Below are 19,551 nucleotides of genomic sequence, written 5' to 3' on the forward strand. Positions count from 1 at the left end.
ATCTAGTGCTTTTTGTCACCAAGTTGGGAGACGTTTGTGTGAGAAGTGAACATGTCAAATTACACAAAAATCTTATATTTTGTTTTGTCAGATCAGATTTAACAAGTGATCCATATAGTTCTCACACAAATGATTCCATTGAGGTGTTTGGAACATTCCTCATAAAGGACAGGTGTTCTTTGCAGGCAAGGCTAGAAACATAAATGGATGAAGCCCTCCCATGAGTCTCCCTTGTAGTGGTGCTGTTTTATACAAACCCAAATCTTTGCACTTGCGGGAGCGATCCACTCCACAGGGAACACGGACAACAGCTGCAGTTTAAGCTTCACATTGTTGTGCGATTCACCTGTAACAGCAACACTGCCCTTTGGTGGCTCTACTGAGTCACAGCACAACATGACTCAGTGCCTCATTGAAAGGATTGATGATGCAAGTGACTATAGTTTCAAACAGACTCGTACACACCTCCAGCAGCATTGAGTTAACTATGGAGGGTTTGAGTTTGCTGTAAAAGAATTTGCATTTATTTATTTTTAAATTGCAATTATTTAGGTTTTCTGTGGAGTCACATTGGGCCATGAAAGTCCTGGTCCTACAGTTTGAGAATCGCTGTAGTAAAATTTTGCCTGATGTGAAATGAATGATGCCAGTGGAGTGTGAATAGGTGACCAGATGCAAACTGCAGGTGTGTGTGTGTGTGTGTGTGTTCAATGGATTTGGAGCAGTTAAATGGATGTCCGCCACACTTTCCTCACAGTCACATTAATCTGTATCTGCGCTCTAGACCGTTAATCCTCTCTAACCCCACAGAGGCGGAGCAAATCTCCCACCAGACTCAATCTCTCTCTCCCTTTCTCTCTCTCCCCCTCCCTCCCTCCCTCTCCCCCTCCCTCTGAGTCTGCGTGTCTGTCTGTCGCTACTGGGCGCGCACACGTGTCTTGTAGCGATGCCGAGCTAAGAGCTGCAGTTTGCCGCCGTGTGTACCGCTGTGATGTTGTGTTTTGGGTGAAGGTCCGGGGACTCGAGCAGATGCGGCTCCGGCCATGATTCGTCCCGGGAAGCGGAGCCTCCACGCGGCGCTGATCGTCCTGTGCGTCACTCAGCTGACTGCAGGTAAACTCAGCAATCTACACTGTTTACCTGTGTGTGTTTGCTTTAGATTAAGGAGAAATAATAATGATATAATAATGGTAATAATGGTAAACACTTAGCAGATTATTGTAAAATGTCATTTTAATATTCTTATTGTTATTTCAATAAAATGTGTGTAATGAAGTTAAAAAAAAGTTGAGAAATATTTGAATTTTTACAAATGAATATAAAGATGAAGTTTTTAGTCACTTTTGGAAATTATATACTGTAAATTCCCGGTTATATCAAACTTAATTTCTATTATTATTATTATTATTATTATTATTATTATTATTATTATTTTTTTTTTTTTACTTATTATTTTAACCCAACATCAATATGAATGATTGTAACTGCATTGGACATTTGATATGTGCTTGTCTGTGTGTGACTGGGGAAAAAAGCCTATATGTTGTCCAGATTTTACACGAGTGAACATTTAGATCAATATTTTAAAAACATATTCCATTGAGTTAAACCTTTTCCATTAGGAATCTGTTTTCTGCTGTTGAATGAAGCTACTGTATATCCTATACAGCCTGTTTCCCACGTCACGCCACGATGGTATCAAAGAATCAAAGTCATTCCACTGAACCTCCTTACAGTCAGAAGCCCATTGGCAAGCTTTCTGTTCCCCACATACTCATGTAGGAGGCTTTAGCAGACTGGTTCTGCTTCTTTACGTCATACATTTCATTTATCCTCAGATTTTAGATATTTCCCGCTGAAGGACATCACTCTTTGTTTCATTAGTCACCTTTAGATGTGCAGTGGCAGCGTCTCTCTCTCAGACTCGGCTGGTACTATCAAGTGCTCCCAGTCGTTATAATGCCACTTTTAACTCCATCAAGTGCTTCCATGTAGAAAATCTATGCTGGAAACACAAACACCTCTGAATGCAGATGTTTTCGTCAGAGACAGCAGCTAAAAATAAAGCAAAACATGTTGATGAATAATTATACATGCTCAGCGGCAAGTTGTGTGGGAGGTGTTATTGTGTGTTTCCAAGTGGGTAGGTGTCTTAATTCATTTATAAGGGACAACAGTCCGGAAGGTTCTTTGTCCGTGACCTACATCACTAAACCCAACTTGTACGCAGAATCAACAGACATATTTCACATGTCACACACCACTAATGACAGGGTTGCACGCCTCTATTTACTGTGTGACGCAACTGAAAACACGTCACACAAGTTAGGAATGTGTTTCCCTATTATGCAACGTTATGAAAATATATAATGTTGATTTCTTTATTTATTTCAAATTATGGAAAAGTTATAGATTTAGATTCAGGCAGATAAGTGTAGAAGATTAATGTAAAGAAGTCTTGGATTGCTCATTTATATTCTCTATGTCAGTGCCTAATGTATATTTGTATGTTTTCAAAATTTTAACACTTGTCCACCCTTGCAGTCCTGGGAAGGTTCTGGTCTCCTCCCTAACACATGGCGTTCACACTGTCCTTTCCCAAAGCTTGCCCCCTTCAACAGGTGTACTGATTAACCAGCAGAGCGTTCGACTGTATCCCCACACACACAAACACAGCTGTGCTGGAACAGTATGACCGAGCAAGAATTACTGCTGCAGGGAATACAATTCAAAGTATTTGAACCAGCCCTGGTTGATGTATTTTGAAGTACCCTTATGCAATGCTTGTCATTTTAGTTTAGAGTAGTAGGTGCAGCCCAGAGTACCTCTTTGAGGCTTTTAGGATTTTTAGTTTTTCTGAAGTGTTTAAAACAATTAGGTACCAAAACATTCTGCCAGGTAGATAACATGTAGTGGATACACGGATAGCTTGTGTTCAGTCAGCCAGCCTTAGCAGGTAACACATGTGTCGCTGATTGAGTTGTTGTGCTTTGTGTAAGTGGGTAATGCAAAGTGCTGCCACACCGCGACGTCTTGGACACGTCCTCTCCCCTCCTCTCCCCTCCTCTCACCATGTGCTGTGCACTGATTGGACACAACGTGGATGTGTGACAGTAACTTATGCATTAACCCAGGCTGAGTGACACATTATCTATTATGCAGTGATGTGTGGTGGTACATACTGTACATTTATCCCGACACTTGGTTGGTTGTGTGCAGGGGTGGGAGGCAGGCAGGCAGAGGGATCTAGTTCTTGTCACGGAACCAGTGATTCCTACTGGTTGGTCTAGGGTGGATAGCGTGAGTCTCCTGTGGGTGTCATGTGTCACCCAGGCAGCATGTGGCTGTCTGCACCCCGGCTCAGCACACAGTGGGCGCCAAGCAGTGACGAGGACGACAACAGCACAGAGAGTTGTCCACTCCAGACTGTGAGAAAGGCTGAAAAGCTCTGCTGTATGTCGTTACCTCAGGTTAGATTTAGAGACTCACCTGCTGGGTATTAAAGATGCTTTGATTCAGTGATTCAGAGCGATCAGTAGAACATAACAGTTTATTTTTAGGATTTTCCAGTGAGTGGGTGGTGAAGCCGAGCTTATTTGTCACTCACAGTCTCATCAAATAAAGCAGGACAGCAACTCCAAGAAAAACACAAGATTATCTGGGTGTTAATGTAAGAGGCATTACTTCAGCATGGACCTCCTTACATAACAAGATGCTCCGGCTCAGGCCCGCGCCTCAAGCCTTTCACGGTGTTTGTTATCTAGAGCCCTCGCCGACGAACTTAAGTAGATAAGTGGAAATTGACTGCGGAGAAATTAATTTCCCAGATTGAGTAACTCGACCTGTTGTTTCAGGGCTGAAATGTGTGTGTCAGCTGTGCGCCAACCACACGTGCGAGACGGCCGCGGACGGAGCCTGCTGGAACTCCGTGATGCTGATCGACGGGAAGGAGGAGACGGTCAAATCCTGCATGTCGCCCTCGGAGATGAAGGCTCAGGTGTTCTGCTACAGCTCCCGTAACGTCTCCAAGAGGAACTGCTGCTTCACCGACTTCTGCAACAACGAGACTCTGCACTTACATACAGGTGTGTGCAATGGGAATCGCCAAATGTGTTCATGTGCCGGTTTATAAGCACCTTGAAAATTAGATTATACTAAAAAAAACGATTTTCTGAAAGCCACTCAAATCAAATCACACAAATCAAAGTTTGCATTAATCCCAGCACATGCAAATGAACTGACAGAAGGAGAAAAATGAAAAGGAAGAGGAGGAACAATGTAAAGAACAATATAAAGGGTCCGTGTTTGGAAATTGGCGGTGGGGGCATAGTTCTAAAATCTACCCGGGGCCTTCTAAATGCCACAGCCGGCCCTGTCTGGCTGTGTTTTGAACACAAGTGCAGTTAGACGATCTGTGTGGCATTTCCCACTTATTCTGAACCGTGGCCTCTCCAGACGAGGTGAACGCTGATCCTTTCAGATCCTGTGACATAACAAAGGTGGCAGAGGCTACGGGAGGCCAGCCATCCTCCTCATCCTCCACTGCCTCCTAAATGTTTTGTCTGCTGAGTTACAGAAGGCCTTCAATTTGAAGGTAAGGACAAGGTGAAAATGTCAATATGACTATGTAACTGTAGTGGTATTTCCTGGTGTGTGTGTGTTGAATAGCAGCTGTGTCAGAGATGAATCAACGCTTCGGGTTGCTCTTCTCTCATCTCCTCTTTGGAATAACATCACCTCTGCTGCTGCCAAACCGAAAGAGATGAGTGCAGCTCCTGAGTGAACACAGACAGGAGGAGGAAGGAGGCGCAGTCATTTCACATCCACCCACTGGGCTGAAAGGAGCTTTTCACGCCATTCAGTCAGGCTGATCATGAGGAATGTAACGGGTTTCACTAATACCTGCAGTACACAGTGAGCTCATACTTAGCATAGCAGTGCATTGTGGCCATACTGGAGTTTATGGTTTAAATATCAGTGATTTTATGAATGAATGTTGAGTATCAGGCATGAGAACGGAAACGTTGCAATTTAATGTAAAAGTTAGGACGGAAAGTGACAGAAACAAAAGTTCTAACTGAATAATTGTTGAATAATAACATTTGCCTGTCTCAACTTCCTAATCAAGCCCATTTTATGTATAAATGACAGATTATAGATATAGATTTCAATTGTTTGATTCTCTGGTGCCATGCAGAGTCGTCTGCTGGTGCCACATTTTGAGAGCCACTTCAGTATCATCCTGCTGCAATGTCATTTTATATTAATATCTGTTTCAATGCTGTCTAAAAATGACATTATTCCATAAGCTGTGAGATATAAACTTATTTCAGTGATTGTTTACTGCTTAGAATCATTACAATTATGTTCTGAAGCATTCCAGGTTTTGCTGGATCAATGTGAAAATAAAATAAGATCAGTTATGTATTTGGACTTCTGCCCTGTGATGTTTCTCAGTCGTGGCCCTGATGCGTTCCAGATTAAAGGCATTAAAGGATTTGGTTTTGTATCAGCGGAGTAAAAGCAAAATCCTAAAAACCCAGCAGAGGGACAGTGGGATGATATCGTGTCTGCCTGTGCAGAGATGGATGACAGGCACAGCAGGGGGCATTAATGCAGATGTGCCACTGCAGTCAATCTTGTTGCCCTTTCTTGTGTGAAATTGTGCCTGTGTTTCTACCTGCTGAGCCCCGGTACAAATGGAGGTTTTACCGAGTGGGTTTGATGGCTTCAGCTGGCACAGACACACACATACACGTAACGTCACATAAAACATCCCAACATGTATATTAGGTTCATCCTCTTACGCTTCGTTAACGCACCGCAGAATCTAAACTAATGCAATTAAGACAGTCTGGGTTCATGTCATTACTTCCAATATGATTCACATCTCAATATGGAGTGTGTGAGGGCCTTTGTTGAGTTGATTAAATCCCTGTAGCCATCAGACAGTAGCAAGAATGTGTATGTATGTGTGTGTGTGTGTGTGTCTGCCTGCTTCTGTGTGTGTGCACAATCTAATTTGAGTGCTGCAGGTTTCCAAAGCATAATGAAAAATAAGTACTGTACCCTGCACGCATCTGTACCTCTCTGCACATCAAACTATCAGATATCAGGAGTGTAGGAGGAGTTTCAGAATGAGCCTTTAGACTCCCATCTTCATTTTCACAGAATAAATCTACATGAACCAATCCTGCAACAGTGAGCTTCCGTTTAATGCAATGATAAATAGAATTTGTTTTGATGACTTGCAGTGGTGACACAGTGTGCATGATGACAGTAAGCAGATGAGAGATGTAATGGCTTTCATTAAACACAGATCTCCTTTCTGCACAGCCGTCTGCAGCCACTTCGGTGCTTCTTCATTCCCTCTGATGAGACCAGAATAGAACAACTGGTGGTTGTAATAAATAGCGCTGCACTGTAACAATAGCACGCTGTATTAAGGAGCATGTGGCCGCTCACTGTAAATCACAAACCCATCTGTTCTCTGTCTTAAATCGGGAATGTGCTACCGGACAAGGAATGGTATTGTAAAGTAGCACACCAAAAAAGAAAAAGTTGGTCTGCCCTAACAATGTTACAATAACATATCCACATATTTGTTGAGCTGTGTGTGTCTGTGTGTGTGTGTGTGTGTGTGTGTGCGCGTGTGTGTTTTTGTGTACTTTCTTGTCCTTGACGTCAGTGACTGTGGAATCTGTCCTGATCCTCTTCCGAGTGCCATTCATGACAAGTTTCTCAGAATGTTAAAGAAATGGTGTTAACAACAGTGTTTGTGTCATTAATGTTGCTGTCCAGGGTCATATTGGCTGTTTCCCTGGATACCACATTGATTGTGCAGGCTTAAGCTGCAGGACTGCCTTCAAACTGGAGTTGCTGCTGATGAACGGGCTCAGTTATCTCAGCTAACACACGGAGCTCAAATCAGCTGTGCAGATGGCTTTTATGAAATGCAGAGAGGAAGACAGACACGTAGAGTGGCATTATAAAACAGAGGTTGTAGATTTGGGCATGTGGTGGTGTAGAGCTGCAGACTGTTAATGGGATGGATGGGACAGCAGCACCCTGAGGCTGTGATTTATTGGCCGGTAATGGTGACCAGAGCTCAATGTGTGCCACTTTCTGGTTCACACACTTTTTATGCATAAAAACAGTAACAGGATAACTGTCTTACACGTAGGCGGGTTGGTTTGCACCTTATGTTCTTTGCTCCAGTTGGATCGGTGATACTGTGAGGTAAAACTGGAAAGGCGTCTTAAACTGCGATCTAATTCACATTTTTTTGACACATTTGTCCATCTGCAGCCTCTTCTTATGATCACATTTCATGCTATGGGATACTGAGCATAATTTAACGTTCTGCACTACATAATATTCAGTCAAACCTCAGATCAATGCTGCAAAATTAGACAATTATCTATTGCACCGTGAATTTTGATTTGATCAACGTGTGTCATGTGGACATAATGATGTACTGTTCAGTCACCCACGAGCAGCCGTGGTGTCAAGTGTGTGTCTCATCTATCCACCCACAAAGAGAATCAAGGACACATGAGGTTATAACAGGTCTCGGGCTTTGTTATTGTCAGCACCTTACGTACAAATCATTATGACTAAGGTTCATTTTCACTGGTAACGCCTCAGCTTATTTCAAGGTTTATTTCCAACAGAGAAATGAATTGCAATTACAGATTGTTTGTTGCTTATTATCTTTATTATCTTACCTGCTTTACTTTGTACAATAACTGCTAACATGTCAAATCAATAACCATCAAATATTATTTATACATCTTTCAAAACTTGGCTGAAACTTATATTCTTTTGGAGGAGCATTTGCCTCACAAACTAAAAAAACAATCAAAACAGCAACAACAGTAATATTAGATTAAAACAAATAGAGAGTAAAAGCCGTTGAGACAAGTGCAGCCTGAAGGAGACAAGATCAGGAATTGACCACCAGAGGGCGCTGCAATCACAGGGCCCTCACTCATTTGAGTTTATTGGAGACATTCAGGGCAAACCCAAGTGTGTCTCTCAAGTCTTGAAAGACAAATGAGTCTCATTGTCTTTTCATTGTTACACTGTGGTGACTGTTGTGGTTTAACAAAGCTTTCTTCTGTAGTCAAACACGGTCAGTGGATGTTTATTGTACAAACATCAGGACGGGATGTTACTGACTTAAAGCAGAAACATGTCAAATGTCATATAACTGCTGAGATAGAAACTATGGCGAGGAACTTAATTAATAATCTAACCAAGCTCCAACCACTCTGCTAATGATCCAGTTGCTAATTATACTCAGCACAAGGCCTGCACGGGGCTGTCTGGGTTACTATTGATCACTCAGGGACTTAATCAACCGATTGTTTTTCCTTTCAAGCCCTGTGTCTCTAAGTCTTAATCTACACACACTCAACAATTATCCACTTTTCACAGCAGACAACGGCTAGATAAACTAATACTATTAATTAAAATGATAATACATTTAATCTCTAATGCAAACTCTTCAATGAAACATGTACAGTGAAATATTGAGGATTGGGACTTGAAGGATTAATGAACTAGTAGAGAAGTCTAAGTTGCTTTCACAAGTCTCAGGTCATAAACAGTCCTTTACATTCAGACATGGTGAAACGTGTTCCATAATTCTTTTGTGTGTATGTTCTTCAGAGAGGCCTTTGGAGGAGCCGGGCTGGGGCCGGCTGGAGCTCACTGTGCTGATCCTGGTGCCCTGCTGCCTGCTGTGTGTGGGCGTCCTGTTGGGTGTGTTTGCTGTGCAGAGCCACCGATGTGCCTATAACAGAGCCCACAAGCAGGACGCTGAGGAGCCTCTGGACGACCAGATGCTCATGTCACCCGACAAATGCCTCAAAGATCTCATCTACGACATGAGCACCTCAGGCTCCGGCTCAGGTGAGAGAGACGTCTTCAGCTGATGTGATGACCCAAAGCTTCCCGTCTCCATACAGTTCAGTGAGAATCGAGATGATGACGATGAGATGATGAAAGTAATTGGATAGATTAGGTTACCAAGCAGATCTCAGCTACATGTAACCATGTTCTCTTTGTTTACAGCCCTGCTTTTGCTTTGTAACTTGCAGGGCTGCCACTGCTGGTCCAGAGGACCATAGCACGGACCATCGTCCTGCAGGAGACCATAGGGAAAGGCCGATTCGGGGAGGTATGGCGAGGGAAATGGCGGGGAGAGGATGTGGCGGTGAAGATCTTTTCCTCCAGAGACGAGGGCTCGTGGTTTCGTGAAGCAGAGATTTATCAGACGATCATGCTTCGACATGAGAACATCTTAGGCTTCATTGCTGCTGACAACAAAGGTAAGACAGAAGAAGAGATATCATAGTCAAATGAAACCAATCTACCTCAGGTCACGATGATGACATCTGTGCCAACATGTGACTGTGTGCTGCAGATAACGGCTCGTGGACTCAGCTGTGGTTGGTGTCAGAGTACCATGAACACGGCTCCCTGTTTGACTACCTGACCAGGCACACAGTCTCAGTGGAAGGAATGGTCGTACTGGCTTTGTCAATAGCCAGCGGCCTGGCACATCTCCACATGGAAATCATTGGCACACAGGGTACGGTTGTGTTATGAATGGAGAACTGGAAATGTGGGGCAGGGGATTCATATTGGAGGGGGAGAAGAAGAATAATAGACATAATGGAAGCTTTGTTTGAACCCACAAATGCAAATATGTATCTTTGAAAACATTTGTAATAGTAATGGCAAACCAATCTGTCCTGGTTCCTCTCCTGCTTAAAATGATTATCACCTCAAAATTAAATACAACAAATTAAATAGATTTCTTTATTGTTGCTCTTGCTGTAACATTAATTACACCAAAATATCAACATTTGATAACCCTAGTGGTTTATAGTCCTATGCACTATTTGACTCTAGGGAAGCCTGCCATTGCTCACAGAGACCTCAAATCTAAAAATGTCCTGGTGAAGAAGAACGGCACGGCGGCCATTGCAGATTTGGGATTGGCTGTGAAACACGACTCCAACACCAACACTGTGGACATACCGTCCAACCACAGAGTGGGAACCAAGAGGTACAACGATGCCACAGCCACAGTGACAACAATATTCCTGTTAACAATGACGCAAAGGCCCCGGTGGTTTGATTTCATTAAGCCTTAATGGTTTTGTCCTCTGCAGGTACATGGCCCCTGAAATCCTGGATGAGACGATCAACATGAAGAGCTTTGAGTCATTCAAGCGGGCGGATATCTACTCCCTCGGTCTGGTGTTCTGGGAATTGGCCCGTAGATGTTCTGTTAGGGGTAACTCAAATGAGAGCAACACACACAGACACACACTCATACGCGGCCATTTAACCAGTCAAACGCCACTAATGGTACAAACAAGGCACAAACACACACATAAACACTTCCTCCATGTATCACAAACCTGATATTCCTCCATATAAGTGTGTTCTTATCATTGTGGCAGGAATTCATGAGGACTTCCAGCTGCCTTATTATGACCTGGTGCCTTCAGATCCGTCCATTGAGGACATGAGAAAGGTGGTGTGTGAGCAGAAGCTGAGACCCAACATTCCTAACCAGTGGCAGAGCTGTGAGGTGAGACAGGTTTCACTGTGTGTGTGTGTGTGTGTGTGTGTCTGTGTGTGGATGGATGCACACAAATGCAGGATGGTTCTCTTCCTCTCTCCTGCCCTGAAGGTCAGGTCGGGTCCAGACTCTTTCATTTCTCCTCTCAAGTGGTGCCTGCCGATCGATTGTGACATCATCCTCAGGACTTTGTAGATGTTATCAAGAGTAGCGGTTAGATGAATGTGATTACAAAGTGACTGCAGACTCCTTTTGATGAAGGTTAATGGGCTGTCTTGCCCATTTCAGCGTGCAAACACTCTATAAAGTAACATTTTGTCTTTTGGATAAATGACGTTGTTTTCTCCCACCAGGCTCTGCGTGTGATGGGCAAACTGATGAGAGAGTGCTGGTACGCCAATGCTGCTGCTCGACTCACCGCTCTGCGAGTCAAGAAAACGGTGTCTCAGCTGTCTGCCATCAAGGACGTTAAAGATTAGTCTGATTAGTTTCCCCTGAGGATCAGCACTGGTGCAGGCACCGGTGCCAATAAAGGGACTGAGCGTTTCTGGGAGAAAACTGTCTGTCTCTCTAGCGGCCTGATGCTGCCCTCTGCAGGGCACACGCACACTGTTCACCCTCAGAGAAGGTTGTTGGTGCCAAAGTTCTGTAGGAGGTGTCTGTAGCAGCTTTGCACAAACAAACCCAATGCTCCTGACTCAAACCAATAGCTGAACTGTTGGTAGGACGAGCCATATGAAGAAGAATATGTTCTAACTCTATCCATATTTTTTTTACTACCTCATCGCATTAAAGTGCCCAAAGCGTGAACTTGCATATTGAGATGTTTTTGTGCCAACTCTTCTAGCATGTAGATCCAAGCAGGTAGTGTGCTGACAATCACAAAAGAAACTGCTCTCACACACACATGCAGTGGCCCTAAGAACCACTAAGTGCTTCTGATGATGTAATCACTACTATTATGAGACAGAATTGTGGGATGTAAACTCTGGGGAGAGTTTACTCCAAATTTAACTGGGACACAGAGAAAGATATGATTTATCATCAAAGTGTGTTTATGCTGTGATTTAATCCACATTATTTAATTCCTTTCTGTAAACTGAAGCAAAGCTATGAGCTCATACGATTGATGTTGCAGATTTAAAAGAAGTGCTGCTCTATGATTGACCACTGAATGCTCACAGACTATTTATGAATGTACAAATCTGTCTTTTGTTTATACACTGTTATACAAAACACAGTGTTAGTATAATACTAATGCTGATGTATTGACTTTGAGGTAGATGTGAACAGTGAGTTTGAGGTGAATGGGTACATGACAGTGAATGGGTTTGTGTGTGTGTGTGTGTCAGCCCTGAGATAGACTGTTGAGCTATCCAGGGTGTAACCTGCCTCTCACTCACACAATGCTGGGAAAGACTCCAGGCCCTCATTACAATACATGAATCAGACTCAGTGTCATGTCAAATATAGAAATAGAACAATAGGGAATAAAACATAACCCTTGCAGAAGCCGCAAGTACATAACATCATAATAAATCATAATTCTGCTGTCAGAATAGCCTTTTCACTCATAGTGCCCATGTGTGCACCAGCTTCAGTTTAATCCAAACCTGCGCTCCAACATTGTTGTCAAACACAGAGTGTAAATCTTTGTCATAACAGGATTAGAGAAGGCTTCAGTGGTAAATCTCTGCGTGTGTGTGCTTGTGTGCATCCACGTGAGTGTGCACACGTATGTGTGAAGTGGCAGACACTGTTTGTTTTGTGGAGAAAAGCTGTCCATGTTTTCACACACAAAGTGGATTGTAGTTCATGTCAAACTTTTCTTCAGCTGATAGTTGTTTTGTTGCTGCAAATGCAAGTGATCTGCACAAGGTGATGAATGTTCACATGTATCACTGAAACAGTATCGTCAGTATGGAAATATATCTGCTTTGTGGAAATACTGGGGGACTGATATCATGTAAGCAGCAGTTTGTCTCTGCTCTTTTTCGGGATGGGGACATTCTGGTCATTCTAACTGTCTTTTGTGAAATGAGAATTCACCTCATATGTGCAGTCAACACTGAGTTGCAAAGGGTACAAATACAATATGCTGTCCTGTGGTGTCAAGTGTGCTTATGTTCAAATGTTTATGGCAGATGGCACATGGCAGACTGTACTGAGCAGGCAGGCAGCATGAGTCACAGGGACTCAGATGAGTGGCACAGTGAGTTGATGGGCTCGATTTTCATAGGACCCTAAGACAGGCGACACATTTCTGTGAGAGGGAGTGTGATGTGTGTTTAGGATGAATATATTATCCTACATTATCAGTGGGGGCAGGAATTGAAACTTGCAATCAAGCTTTTATCCTTTTATCCTTCAAGTACAGCACAGTAGAGCACTGCTGGGTGAGCTTCACTCCAAAATGGTTGAGAGTGAATATATGTTACTATAAATAAAATACCGAAGCCAAATGACATTACATCAGCTTGGGAAGAAATAGCTGGAAATGGTTGAACTAATGCTCTGGTCCTAGCAGATAAAGTGTCAGGGAATAGTGGAGCGTCTGACTGTATTGATGATCAGAATAAGAGGGGTGTGTATACATATGTACACATACTTATCTTTACTGTCTTCGTTCCGTAATGACACATTCAGAATAGATTGTATTCCTCCTCTGTATTCAGACCTTTGTGCTGGAATGTAAAAAGTCATGAACTAAGCAGGGTTGTGTGGTTAAAGAGATAATGTGGGTGCGCCAAAACCCCATTTCTGTCCTCAAAATCCTAGAGCGCTGCTGGATTGGCAGTGCTTTGTCCCCCTAGTGTGCCTCTTCTCCCACTGCGACACCGGGCGAGTCACCAAAATAGTGCCAACTTGACGCAGGTGCACAAAAAAAGGAGACTGCAGCTTCCGCCATCAGGAAAATCGAGCCCTGAAAGTGGAAATACTTGAGACGTTTCAGTCATTCCAAAGAGAGATGTGCAATTTCTGACTGGTGTCTTGTTGTATATTGTGTATTATGCAGATATTCTACCATAATGCTAGACTACTTTCACAATATGAGGCCTACATCATTCATTGAAAAGTGAATTACCTGGACTACACAATAAAATGAAAATATTATGAAGTGGGATTTTTGCGTATGAACTCTAAAATAAGATTGTTTTGATGTTTCTCATGTGTGGATCTCCTGCTGCTGCATTGTATCTCTTGCACTATTTATTCTATATAGAAAAAAAGTGATATCAGTGGGTCAATAAATTATTTTTATGAATGCTGTTTTGCTGTTTTTCATGATAGGAATTATAGCAGATTTCACTGTCAGGCACATATAACAGGTGCAGTTATGATAATGGCAGTGAATGTGCAGATCTGTGCATTTTGCAGCACGTAGGAGGGAAGTTACCGTAATAAAGCCTCGTATTATAATCACATCTTATCTTATCAGACGTGACTCAACTCTGGTTTCTGTTCTGCTGCTCACTTAGTGTATAGGTACGCTGTGGGATAAGTCCGTTAGAGGAAACAAAGCCGTGATGCTGTGACCATTCACACTACGCAGATGAGTCACAATGTTTATATGCCGCAGGGTTTTCTACAGAGAATAGAGGTTACAGGGTTACATGGTCCATTTCCACATACAAAACTTTCCCTAAATGCTTAGCTAAGAGTCTGGTTCTATCTTCAATCATATTAAATGGGACAACCGGCACTGACACATTTTTACATGGTGTTCTAGACAAGTATGAAGAGATAAGATAGTTTTGTGATGACTTTACTTATAGTGTAAGCAGAAGTGAACACTCCAGCATGCGTGACGCTGGTGATGCTTGTAATGTGAGAGGTATCAGGAGGAACCCAAGCATCCAAAATACAAACACAATTTAGTTTTACAGTTGGATGGAAACCGTCCGAGTTTTAGGATCTTTTGCTGTTTTAGATTCAGTTAGATTCAGGCAGAGTCTAAGATCCCCACAGTGTGTGGAGTGGTACCAAGCACGCAGCCTCAGTTCTCTGGAACAGTGGAAACCTTCCTGAGAGTGATGACTCAAACTTCTCTATCTCATACTCAGACCGATAAATCTGGGTTTGGTAGATGCAGGAGAATGGTGGTCAGGTGCTGATGTTCAAGGCTCAAGGACTGAATGGCTTCCTGTGCTAAACACACCCACAAGCTAGATAGAACCTGAAGAAGAACATGTTCACTGTTGCTTTCTTAAGATATTTGACCCTGGAACCGTGTGTATTTTTCACATATTCTATGTATGTATTATATTATAGTTCTTGAGAGAATATAGCAGAGATACACATGCAGGATGTTGTAAGGAGTGACAGTAACCAAGAAGAATTGATTTTCCAAAACACAGCACAGAGAATCTAAAGGATACGTCCAGCTTTTATGTGGCTGGCAAAGGCAGAATATCTCCTGAAAGCTTCAACTTCACAAAAACATCAGTGACCGAGTTCAATTACAAAAAGACATTACTCTTCTTCTCTCAGCTTCAGTGATGACCAGGTGTCCACATACGTTTAGCTTCAAGAGATCAGGTCACTCTAACATGAAACCTGATATCAGAGCTTTTTGAAGGTGTGGGTGTGGTGGTAGGTGAAGGTTTTGTGTGCTGTGGTCGAGTTTTCTTTAACCCATCAGCCATTGTGTCTCAGACTGCTGGCCTGTCTGGGTGATTTCCCTTTTGATCCGACCATGTCTGATGCCTTTGGTCCAATGAGCCATGCTGTCTGTTTGGACAGCGTGTCACTGCCCCCGAGCTAAATCAGCCTTTTGTCTGTCCCCCATCAGACGAGTCTTCTTGCTTGGCAGAACACAGGGCTCAGACCGAAGCTTTGCCTATTGAGAAACCGAGAGCAGAGAGGCTGGAAACAGGTGCTGGTGCAGCCGTGGACCACAGAGGTTTCTCATGCATTACTGATATCTGACAGAGCATAAATCGAATTGCAGAGACTGCAAGAAGAAAAGGGACTTTTGTAGAGGAGTAAAAAAAGTGAAACAAATTCCATTTCTTTTCAATGAGGCACACCATGGAGTTTCAAAAGAAAGATGCAGAAGAAAAGGGTTACAAGAGGTGAACAGGAAAACAAGGTATGCTACGTGAGGCTGTGCTCTGCAGATGCAGGTCCACCACCAACGTCACATGATGTGGATTTCCGCTCTGACACTTTTTCCTTTAGGCTGCACAGCAGGGCAGGGCCACACACTCACAGAAGAACTTCTGCAGCAGGGCATGATGGTGCATTGAGGACCACTCGACCATGCAGTCCACAAGAAATTCCATTGGACTCCAGCGCCAAAGCAGCCAGGAGGAGACTTGCATTCTGGATAATTCTATGAGGAAGAAAAGCAGCCTGTGGTACCGTCGTTCACTGAGGGGAAACGGTGACAAACACCGACAACACACAGGCTCACTGCCCAGAGGCTGCAAGGTGAGACAGACCCACACAGACACAAACAATCTGTTTGTCAAATGATTTCATGTGTTGCACTGAGGTAAAAACCAGATGAGAGTTGAGATTTTTGTTATTCTTTTGCAAAATACTGATAAATACAGAGACTTTACCACAACATGGCACTGCTCTACAATTAAGATTCAAGCCTGGAAACTTTAATCCTCTCTGTTATGTAACAATCTATAGGATCAACATAAAACAGTACATACTGGCACATTCCTATTATTACCTTGACATTTATAAAATATGCATTTTATTGTTTTAAAGAGGAACTCTGCATTTCTCCTTTTGCAGACCAAACAAACCCGTTCCAATTCGCTGGTTGATTACTCCGACCCGCAGAGGTAAACACAGATTTGCGATTCACCATGAAGTAGAAACTTCTGCAGACAGTTTTACCACACATATAATTCTGCACAGTGTGATAACTGCATTTATCTTATGCACAGGTCCACAGTTCTCCTGGAAAAGCAAGATAATGAAACATTTGGCTTTGAAATCCAGGTAAGGAACATCCCATCTCATCTGAAATGTTACTTCACCTGTAATCTCATTGCTAGTGTTTGGGTATTCTTTTGGCATGTCTTGTAACAGAGTTGTCTCTTGTTGTAGACTTATGGTGTGCAGCAGAAGAACGGCTCAGCAGTGGAGCTGTGCACGTTTGTGTGCAGGGTGCAGGACAACAGTGCAGCTGAGAGTGCTGGTCTGACCGCAGGTGAACCTCACACACATGCAGAGTTTCAGTTCTATACACACACCCAGAGAAACTTATCGTATCCCTCTGGTATACACATGTTGATATACCTGTGTGTTGACTTATCTGGATCCTTTCCTTTCCTTCATAGGTGATGTCATTGTCACCATTAATGGGATGAGCATTGAAAGGTCATCGCATCAGCACATAGTCGACCTCATTCGAGAATCCACCAACTGTCTGAAGTAAGTGACACGATCACACTGGTGCTTGTACTACAGATGAGGAATGAAGTCTGTGCAGATTCAAATTGCATTCCAGCAAAATGTGGGTGTGATGTAACCTGGTAACCTGTGTGTGGTTACAGGATGGAGACAGTTTGCGGGAGTGTGGTGAAGAGGATCGAGCTGGAGAAGAAGATGAACGTGCTTAAGGTGTGTGTCCATCCATGCTGGTTCTTGACAACAGCCATGTGATTGTACAGAGCAGCTTAGAAACAATAACTAATCCTGCACAAAGTAGGACAGAGGAACACTAACAGCATTGAGCAGAGATATTGTTAAAACCAAAAGAATCTTACTGTGTGTGCCATAATGTTTTTTTTGTCCACACAGCAAACACTACGTGACAAAAGGGCTGAGCTGCAAGCACTGACGTTACAGGAAAGACGCCTCACTGGAGGTGAGAGGGTTTGCCCAGCTGTCAGACCACAGCACTTCCTTTCTCGCACTTCGTCTTTCTTAAACGAGGCTGTTGCTGATAAGAAATTGAAATGTAAATTCTTAACCGAGGGTCCGCAGCAATATGTCATTTTTTTTACCTGAACCTGAAACCGACCCAAGCTCAAACACTTAAAATCGGCTCCAAACCAGGAGATTCTTTCAGGGTCAATGGGTCTAGGGCCTTAAGAGGTTCAGTCCTAAAGTCTGCTTGTTTTTTCAGTCAAACCTCATTGCAGGGAACCCCAGGCTTTTGTTCACTTATCATTTACTGATTAACACAAACGTAAAATAATGTAAATCAAGCCCAGTTGAGTTATCTACTGTACCACAACACCACAGAACTATGATGATTTAGATTGAGTTGCTGTCTACTTACTTAGCAGGAAAAGCTGACTAAAGGGCTTGGGTGAACTGAAAACTGTTGACTGATTTCCTGTGGTTGGGATGAAATTTCTCACTAAGGCCTTGATGACGATAATGTGCGAGGGAAACTTGTAACTGGTTTGATTAGCCACAGTGCTTATCTATCATGTTTTGTAATCTAACAGAGACTCTCCTCTTGTTCTTTCAGGTCCCTTAGATGACAGCAGCCTCCATCTCTCAATAGACTCTCTAGTAATGTCCCCCAAAAGCCGCGGGGGTCGGCGTTTTTCTAGCGACAGCAGCTACCGGAGCGTGATGACGGAGGACAGCGACCTGGCCAGCGTGTTTGGCGACCTGAGCTCTCCCAGCCCCTGCAGTGCGCTCAGCAGCAACCCGGACGACGTCTGCTTCTTCTCCAGAGATTTCCCCTCTCAGGACATTTTGTCCAAATCCAACCATCGGCACGTCCTGGCCCGCAGCAGCAGCTCCAGTTTGGCGGGAAGCAGCAGCTCCCTCTCCCCCACCTGGGAGGAAAACAGGATCTCCTCCTTGTTCGGCACGCTGCCCAGGAAAAGCCGGCGACACAGCGTCCGCAAACACATCTTCAAGTTGATTCCCGGACTCCAGAGATCAGTTGAGGAAGAGGATGTGGCACCAAATACTCCATGACTAGACACAACCACGGTCTCTGTGGTGTAGGACTAGTTTGCAGGCAAAAGCAGATAAAACCATTGAAGAAGAACATGCTGAAATGTTTTCCACAAAAGACATTAATTGTCTGTTTTTGCCTCTATATGCACCATAGAAGATAAACATGTTAACAGGACCCAAGTGTTTCCTGAGCTTTGAAGACTTCATGTAACAAAAAAGCATTATGAAGAAGAGGCGTGTATCTTTGTACAGACATTTCAGTTCCTGTGCTTATAATTATTTATCCTACTATCCGGAATCAATGTAAACTAAAAATGATTTCCTCAGAGTGATAAGCATTATCACCCATCCTCCAAAGTGAGATTACTGTAACCCAGATACGCTTAGACTTGACAGTTTTCTCTGCCATTTTAACACATGAACAGCGTCTGTGGAGCTTCAAACCGCTGCTTGTCTCAAAACAGGATGTGGGTACCTAAGGTGCTAGTTGACTATTTTCATTTCAAACATTATTTTCAGTCAACCTGCAACGTACTTTCAGCTTTAACCACAAAAACTGTTTCCTGTAAATGATGAATGTATGAACAGTCTCAGAGCCCAAAGGATGAAATGAAACCTCTCAACTGTATTTTGTTACAATTTGCTCAATGTTGCACCGTTACATAAAAATTCACTGTACACAAGAATGTTATTTTGTAAATAAAAGTGTGTGTAGTTTTATATATATATGTGAATGGGAAAAAAAAGTGTTTTCTTTGATGGCACACATGCTTCAAAAGTGAAAAGAAAAGGGGAAAAAAAATCAGACTTCTGGTCATAAGACATATATTTCCAGGGAAGGTTTTTTTTTTGCCTGCGGCTGCAAAGGTGTGTGAGAAACAAACGGTGTGAGCTCACTGCAGCACCACTGAGCTTCACCCATCACACACACCTATGAGACATAAACAACACATTCACTTCTGAAACTGATAAATGTGAGGTAACGTAGGAGGAATAGAGTGTGTAAAGAAAAGGAAATAGAGCCATTTTCATTTTTCAACTTATGTTTTATTAAAAGTAACTTA

General features: G+C 43.0%; 2 protein-coding genes across 2 annotated transcripts; both read left to right on the plus strand.

Moving 5' to 3' along the window:
* The first annotated feature begins 906 nt into the window (after window positions 1-906).
* On the plus strand, window positions 907-13,866 carry acvr1c (activin A receptor type 1C). Its single transcript, XM_076161956.1, has 9 exons — window positions 907-1,113; window positions 3,855-4,085; window positions 8,674-8,916; window positions 9,105-9,335; window positions 9,431-9,598; window positions 9,922-10,078; window positions 10,185-10,309; window positions 10,479-10,609; window positions 10,954-13,866. Exons 1-9 carry the CDS (start codon window positions 1,044-1,046, stop codon window positions 11,077-11,079), a joined length of 1,482 nt encoding a protein of 493 aa, XP_076018071.1. The 5' UTR covers window positions 907-1,043; the 3' UTR covers window positions 11,080-13,866.
* A 1,913-nt stretch (window positions 13,867-15,779) lies between these two features.
* cytip (cytohesin 1 interacting protein) lies at window positions 15,780-19,213 on the plus strand. The gene is made up of 8 exons (XM_076161957.1): window positions 15,780-16,033; window positions 16,352-16,401; window positions 16,507-16,561; window positions 16,670-16,772; window positions 16,903-16,996; window positions 17,119-17,185; window positions 17,366-17,432; window positions 18,045-19,213. The coding sequence occupies exons 1-8, from the start codon at window positions 15,863-15,865 to the stop codon at window positions 18,503-18,505; spliced, it is 1,068 nt and encodes a 355-aa protein (XP_076018072.1). The 5' UTR covers window positions 15,780-15,862; the 3' UTR covers window positions 18,506-19,213.
* The last annotated feature ends 338 nt before the right edge of the window (window positions 19,214-19,551 follow it).

The sequence above is a fragment of the Genypterus blacodes genome, unplaced genomic scaffold (genome assembly GCF_046128005.1).
Source record: "Genypterus blacodes isolate CSIRO-AG114 ecotype Tasmania unplaced genomic scaffold, CSIRO-AGI_Gbla_v1 ptg000118l_1, whole genome shotgun sequence".
In the NCBI taxonomy this organism is placed as follows: domain Eukaryota; kingdom Metazoa; phylum Chordata; class Actinopteri; order Ophidiiformes; family Ophidiidae; genus Genypterus; species Genypterus blacodes.

Coding starts and splice junctions, on each gene's coding strand:
- acvr1c (XM_076161956.1), top strand. CDS start 1,044: ATGATTCGTCCCGGGAAGCGGAGCCTCCACGCGGCGCTGATCGTCCTG. Junction 8,917..9,104: donor CACCTCAGGCTCCGGCTCAG/GTGAGAGAGACG, acceptor TGTAACTTGCAG/GGCTGCCACTGCTGGTCCAG. Junction 10,610..10,953: donor ACCAGTGGCAGAGCTGTGAG/GTGAGACAGGTT, acceptor TTCTCCCACCAG/GCTCTGCGTGTGATGGGCAA.
- cytip (XM_076161957.1), top strand. CDS start 15,863: ATGCAGTCCACAAGAAATTCCATTGGACTCCAGCGCCAAAGCAGCCAG. Junction 16,034..16,351: donor CACTGCCCAGAGGCTGCAAG/GTGAGACAGACC, acceptor CTCCTTTTGCAG/ACCAAACAAACCCGTTCCAA. Junction 16,773..16,902: donor GAGTGCTGGTCTGACCGCAG/GTGAACCTCACA, acceptor TTTCCTTCATAG/GTGATGTCATTGTCACCATT.